General features: G+C 39.3%; 1 protein-coding gene across 1 annotated transcript; it reads right to left on the bottom strand.

Moving 5' to 3' along the window:
- Positions 1-315: 315 nt before the first annotated feature.
- Positions 316-3138, bottom strand: sostdc1b (sclerostin domain containing 1b). The gene is made up of 2 exons (XM_017692682.1): positions 2891-3138; positions 316-856 (listed from the first exon to the last, which is right to left on the bottom strand). The coding sequence occupies exons 1-2, from the start codon at positions 3084-3086 to the stop codon at positions 501-503; spliced, it is 552 nt and encodes a 183-aa protein (XP_017548171.1). The 5' UTR covers positions 3087-3138; the 3' UTR covers positions 316-500.
- Between the last annotated feature and the right edge of the window lie 4269 nt (positions 3139-7407).

A 7407-nucleotide genomic window follows, 5' to 3' on the forward strand; every position in this document is an offset into this window, starting at 1 on the left:
AATGGAAGGCGTAATAGAGGTAAAGTAAATAGTAAACATTTGATATATTTAGCTGTTGAGACTCCTGTGTAATGTTCTTGTGAATTTGTTCTACTTCTGTCCTGATGCTAAAATCTAACTGTTATTTAATGGCTATTTTGACTTGACTAGTTTTAAACAGACTAGAACTAAAATAAATAAAGGGTGGTCTCTGATTTTTGCCCAGCAGTACTGTACACCAAGTGTACACACACACACACACACACACACACACACACACACACACACAGTACTGTACACCAAGTGTATACACACACACACACACACACACACACAAACACACACACAGTACTGTACACCAAGTGTACACACACACACACACACACACACACACACACAGTACTGTATACCACATCAATCCAATACGCTGCACTTAGGCTATCACACCTCGGCGTTGTCTGACCTCACTGGTCTGTCAGGGGCCACTGCCCCTGCAGTAGAGCTGAATAATCTGTGCCCCTTTAACTTTTGCCTTCATTTTTTTCTCCTTTGCTGTCCTGTAGAGGCCCGGACTCGTTGTGGCGGCGTGCTAACCGCTTGCACGTGCATGACGTCACTGCAGCGATGCGGTAGGAGCGCGTGCTGCCATCGCGGCACCGCAGTTTCACGCGCTTCATCCGAGTGGCATCATTCACGCAGCGCCACGAGCGCGCATCCCGCCGCGCCCAGTAACTGCCCCCGATCCAGTTGGGCAGCAGGTGGGCGGGGAGACACTCACCGGCGCACACGAGCTCCTTCACGGCCTGCACGCTCGTGCACTGCCCGTCTGAGATGTACTTAGTGGACCTGAGCTCCCTGCAGCCCAGCTGAGACCGATCTGCCAAAACACACACACACACACACACACACACACACACACACACACAGAGAGAGCGAGAGAGAGAGACAGTAGTAACGATTGTGTCACATAGTATTGTTATCATTATTGTTGTTAGAAAATAACATTGTTATATCCATTACAGGAAAAATCACGTGATTTTTAAATACACCTTATATTTTTGAACGATGTGTGATGACTTGAACAAACATGATCATGAGTGAAATGTGTGTAATCAGAAAACCATGTGATCATATGTGACAAATGTAATCACATTAAATTCCAGGTGATCACAAGAGAAAAAAGTGCTCATGTGCAAAAAAAAGTGACCACGTGCCATTTGGGACTGATATGTCATGTGATTGCACATCATTCACATTATGTCACATGTTTATTTGTTATCCTGTGGTTTGTAGACAGAAATCACAGGTGATTGCATGTTTGTTCACAAAAACCTTCACATGTGAAATATATGTGACTTTTCTGTAAAGTGTTTATGTTTCTTCTGTGTCACATACATAAAAGTTGGGTGCAAGTGTGCAGGATACTTTTCTAAGGAAAAAATTTGGCTTTTTACTCACTATCATTTTAGTCACTTACTTTTTGTCATTTTGGTAGGAGTCATTTCATGTATCATTTCATTTTAGACCAGAAGGACTACGAAAAAACACTAACTGTCTTAAATCAAGTTCTTCCATAGTTTACTAGCAAACTTTAGTGCAAGTAGTGTGTTAGAAAGGCTAAAAAATGAAGTGTGAAGCAATGCTTAGAAAAGGACTAAGGCAGGGTTCTCCAGTCTTATCTGCAGTATTGCAGTGTTGGCTGCAGGTCAAAGCAGCATTAATAAACAAGTGGAATCAGGTTTGTAAATCTGCTCATTTAGTATGAAAACCTAAAGTCACACTGACCCTTTATGGGTAAGATTGGTAAACACTGGGCTATGGGCTAAGACAGTTGATAAAAACACCCCAAAGTTTTGCCTGTTTGAAGAGATCAATTAGAGATGTTGGGGGTCTTAGTTGAGAACATGGGTCCATGTCAACTGTATGTCGTCAGTGATCTGTTTTGGTCATAAAAGTACTTTTTGTGCTAAAATCACGATGCATGCACATTTTAGGTGTAACAGAGGACAATTATCCGACTTCACTGGCTAACTAGCTAGACATTTCAAATTATATTGCCGTGTCACATAGTTCATTTATCACCTCTACTCTTAATTCCTGACTCAATGACAAAACTGTAGTTTCCCTCTGAAACATTGTCTTCGGATGCATTTTTTTTTCATAATCTGTGATGCTGTTGCTTCACAAAGTTCCTGAAAAGTTGTTATGGAAAATGAGCAATGTTGCACATAAACTGCACATCCAACTTTGAGTAAAATGACTTAGAACAGTGGACAGAAGCCCTTTTCCTGGATATCTGCCTTCTTACAGAGTGTAGTTTCAACCACAATCTGCCACACCTCCTTCAGCTAATTAACAACTTCTGAAGTTCCTGATTGGCTGATCAGATGCATTAGTGTTAGGTAAGGGAGTTTGGCAGCATGTTAGAAGCAAGCTGGAACTAAACTTTGCAGAATTTCCAGGACAAGAGTTGATGACCACTGATCTAGAAGCTGTGTGTTAACAATATAAAAAAAACATAGAATTTAACTTAACTTTTAATGATAAATTGGAAAATTCATACCAAATTTTGGAGTCATTTGGAGAATAAAAATTTTGGTCCTTGTGTGGCAGGTTGAATTTCGAAATTGTGAGTCAAATAATAAAGGGAGAAACATTATCAAAGGTCAGCAAAGATGGTAAAAAAATGACCTATGCAATTACAGCATGCCAGTTAGAACTTTAGTTGAGGTTTCACTGGACTGTACTAGAGTCATTGTTACATTGGGTGACCCCTAAAACGTTTAGAAGGTTTACTAGGTTGAAGCTTACGAGGATGTCCTCATAAACACATTCATGTAGCTATACTCTTTATAACAGTAGTATGCAGTTCTGGACACAGCCGATGTGTTCAGATAAATTAACTACGCACCAATTTCCACTTGATCGTCCGTGCTCCTTCCACCATCGCGTGCTCCATTTAAAGACATGTTGCTCGGAGTTTCCTGAAGTGTGGAGGCCACATGGGCACTGAGCAGCTCAGTAGCATCGTTGTGGAGACTCCCACAGGTCTTCAGCACAACACAAAGGAAAAGCAGCAGCTGGCAACCTCCTGTGTCCACAGCCATTCTGATCCACTCATAAGAAGGGATTTTTGGAGACTTTGGGTTCAGTGAGTCATTGAAGGCTTCAGGAGTGACGTGATACTACCTGGTGCTCATGTGTTTATATATACAACCCTCCCTCCTTCACCCCTCCTTAGGTTTACAGTCAGTGTTTGGATGCTGAAGTGTGCAAGAAAAGGGAGTGTACTCACATTTCAGCACGCCTCCCCATATCCATATCAAAACATGTGCACAGTTGTGGCTGGTAGCCTACTGGATGTTGGATGTTTAATCTGGAAAGCCTACAGCATGCACATCTGAGGAATCTCTTTCCTGAGTTTGGGCGTAAATGAATAGGTGCAGAAATGCAATATGTTTTCAAGTCCATGTTTTGTTCTGATCAATACGACCCATAATTAGAGAATCCTGCAATTTGACCTGCTTAAAACTAGTTTAATGCCACTCTTTTTGAATCAGTAAAGTATCAGATTAATCACATGGTTAGTTCCTATTGTGTAAACACATATTTTGGTCCATAGGTCAAAGGCATTATTGTCATGCACAGATGGAGGTGCAGTTCAAGAACATTTGCTCAGTAAAAAGAGATAAGTTGTTAAAGGGGAATTTCCAAATGTTATACTTAATTCAGTTGCTGAGAAAGACGTATAGAGTGGTTTCATGTGAAATGGTGCATCAGAGAAACTCACCAACTCTGATTTCTTTACAATGGTGGTGATAGGAACCAGGGGTGGTGATGTCTACAGTGCAAATACATTTTGTTCATTAGTGCTGCACTATGTAAGATTTGAAGATTGAAAGCTCTCTGGTGGAAAATGTGTTTTTGCACACAACATGCAGAAATACATTTATTACTGTCAGTTGTGTTGCACCCTGAATTACTCCATTTACATCTGGGGGCAGTCGTGGGCTGGAGGTTAGGGAACCAGCCTCGTGACCGAAAGGTCGGCAGTTCGATCCCCTAAGAGCCGAAAGCACATGACTGAGGTGTCCTTGAGCAAGACACCTAACCCCCAACTGCTCCCCGGGCACTGCGGATTGGGCTGCCCACCGCTCTGGGCAAGTGTCCTCACTGCCCCTTAGTGTGTGTGTGCTCACTAGAGTGTATGTGGTGTTTCACTTCATGGATGGGTTAAATGCGGAGGCGAAATTTCCCCGTTGTGGGACTAATAAGCGTCACTTAATCTTAACCATTGATTTATGCACAAAGTGTAAAATTCTCTTTAACTGCTCCCTGGAAATCCTGTACAAGCACCACTGTCTGGTTTTTATATCAAACACAGTTTTCTGGCTGCTCTGTCTTGAGCACTATTTTAAACCCCATTCAGTGTAGTAATTAGTTAAAATTTAAGTTATGTCTTTTGGACAAAGATCAGTCAGTATGTGAAAACATTTGAAAGGGATAACAGAGTAGACATTTCCTTTGAAATGCTATTTCCTGAAACAGTAAACACATGAACTTTACAGTAGACTACTCAGTCGTCACTTTTCTTGGAATCTTAGAGTATTGTTAGACAAATACATTTTTTATTCCCACAGGATTTGTTTAACATTTGAGAAAGAAGTCATGTTCTTGTATTTGTAACCATTCCTGCAGCCATCACAGACAGGCATTAGTGATTATATGACATTTCATTTTGAATGTACAGTTTTAAGTGCTATTGTATTGGCATGTCTCAAAAACAAGACATTTTAAAGCATGACAACTGACTTTGTCAATGTAATATCTTGCATATATGGGCCTGATTTGGGTGGATAATCTACACAAGCCCTTAATGACAAGTGAAACACTTCTTATAAATGCTTATTACAAGCTATTGTAAAGGCTGCTTTTGTCCAGTTTGATGTCATTTCATAGACAGACAGACAGACAGACAGACAGATGCATTTATTTGAGCCTTTCAGTATTTCAAGCTTATGTACATCTTGTGAAGCCTCATGAACGTCCCCCTTTAGTACAGTGTCACCAATATTTCTATCCGTATAATACTTGTTTAATGTTTATGACACTGTATTATGTCCATTTCATAAGTTCTAATAAACTTTGCTCTTGTTCAACCAGAACAAATATTAATTTAAGCATGAATAATCTGTTTCTGGACTCTGGCAGAATGGAATCTGGTGCATTCTACTCCTGCTGTAAAACTGAAATATGCACAACAAACCCACGAAATAGGATATGGCAGGATTATTTTACCCCAAAATTATCCAAACAGGTGTCTCCGATGAGCTCATGAAATGAATGTGTGACACAAATGGTGTGGAGGTAACACAAAGAGCCATGCTCTCTTTATTCTACCGAAACTATGTAACTCTCTAAATGAACCAAGGCTCTAATTTCACCCTTTCCTCAGGCTTTTACTATCAATTCATTTTACTACTCCACTGGTAGGCTTCTTTAATTTAGGTTAGGGAGCGGCATTAATATTTTGCAGATCTTGCTGTATTGTCAAATACCTTTTTTTCTGTGGGTTTTTTTCTGAAAGCTAGTTGTCCGAATGATCTCTTGTTACTTGGAAAGCTCTATTAGTGATATTGTTTGGGGTCAGAGGATTTGGAGTTTTTGAGTTATTAGGGAACTCCAAATGTTCAACCTCAGGGCTTGAAAGCGTAATATCAAAGCCATATGATATGAGGTGGCATTCGCTAATTTCTTCATATCTGAAAACCGGATATTTGAGATAGTCCCTTTATGCTCCTGTAATGACTGTGACAAAGTCATAGATGGAGACAGAGGAGGGGGATACCTCTCAGGGGACACTGAGGGGTTACAGCACTGAATTATGAGCATATTGACATGCGACATGACAAGAGAGAACACTAAACAGACCCTCACTGGCCTACAGGGTGAGATGCTCCCCTGAGACAAGGGGCTAGGGACACGGGGAACAAAGCGCTCACGAACAGCTACAGAGCTCTATAGAATTCTGGTAAAGAGCCTGAGGATGTATTCAACAGGGCCAAGTGTGGGAAAGTCCACAGAGGAGATCCCTTCTGTTATATTCTACTGTGCATCAGTACTTGGCTGCAGCTTACTGCTGAGGTTATTCAATTACTTTTAGTTTCTCATTTACTTTGAGGAATTCCAGAGTTCAAATCAGAATCACTTATTAGCAATGTATGGTCGTATGCAAAAGCTTTAAACACCCCTGGTCAAATGACATGTTTTGCTGATTTTCTAAGTGAAAATAAGTGAATATCTTCCACAAAGAAAACACTTAATTATGACCATTTTTTCACGTTAACATAATGGAAAAACATAAAACTTAAAATATAAAATAGACCACAAATTTCACACAGGCCTTTTCATGATTTACTTTTTTATTTCAGTCATTTTTTTCCAGAAAATTCAGCAAAAACACAGTTATTGAACATTAAAATATATAAAAGTGTCTGTCCTCTGTAGAAAAAAAAAACATCAACAAAACATCATTTGACCTGGGTCACCCATACTTTTGCCTACATCTGTACATATACACAAATAAACTATTTAAATGAACTAATATTTAAGTAACTACAGTAGTGAGGATGGTGATAATTATATTGATAATGTTGACACTGACAGTGCACAATGATTGCATTTAGTCTTTGTATTTAAATTGCATTTGCACTGAAAACCCTACAACAGTTCCTAAAATCCACACCAAAGTAGTACATGTTCAAAAAAAAAAGCAATTCCAGTCTTTGTAAATATCAGCATAGAAATATCTGTACTGCACTGAGATTACATTCATAATGACACATATGTGGAGAAGAGATGCCCTCTACTGTCACAAACATTAAACTACTGTATAAACCTCAGAACCTTTACAGTGTCTCAGCACGTTGCATGGTCAGGGTTAGGATTATACGTTATGAAGTAATAAACTTGCAAGAAACTAAAGCATTCAAAATTACATGGTTTTTCAAAAGGTGACTGATAGACCTGTGACAACTCATAGAATCATTTGGCCCTTGCGTAGTTACATGGTCCATTTCTATTATGAAAAGCCTGTTGTATATGATTCTTTAAAGAGCCTTTTAAAATGGTTCTATTGCACTGAAAGTGTTCTGCAATTGTTACAAGTCAAACAACTTTTTTTTAATACTATAATGATCCCCTATCATGCATTGACGATTAGAAAAAGGAATAAAATATTGATTAAATGTTTATTCACAGAAAAAAAAACAATAAATAAAAAATGTTTTAAATGATAATGTTTTAGATGATTATCTAGAGGTGGCACTGATCAAATACCAAGTATTGCTGTTGGCCCAATTGCATCAGAAAATGCTGCATTGGATATCGGAGGAAAAAAAAGAATGAATCGAGTTAACTAACCCAAAC

The sequence above is a fragment of the Pygocentrus nattereri genome, chromosome 27 (assembly GCF_015220715.1).
Source record: "Pygocentrus nattereri isolate fPygNat1 chromosome 27, fPygNat1.pri, whole genome shotgun sequence".
Lineage (NCBI taxonomy): Eukaryota > Metazoa > Chordata > Actinopteri > Characiformes > Serrasalmidae > Pygocentrus > Pygocentrus nattereri.

Bases quoted from the DNA above. Each gene is read 5' to 3' on its own strand.
- sostdc1b (XM_017692682.1), bottom strand. From the start codon at position 3,086: ATGGCTGTGGACACAGGAGGTTGCCAGCTGCTGCTTTTCCTTTGTGTT. The intron at 857-2,890 runs GTGCGTAGTTAA...GTGTTTTGGCAG, and splicing joins GGACGATCAAGTGGAAATTG to ATCGGTCTCAGCTGGGCTGC.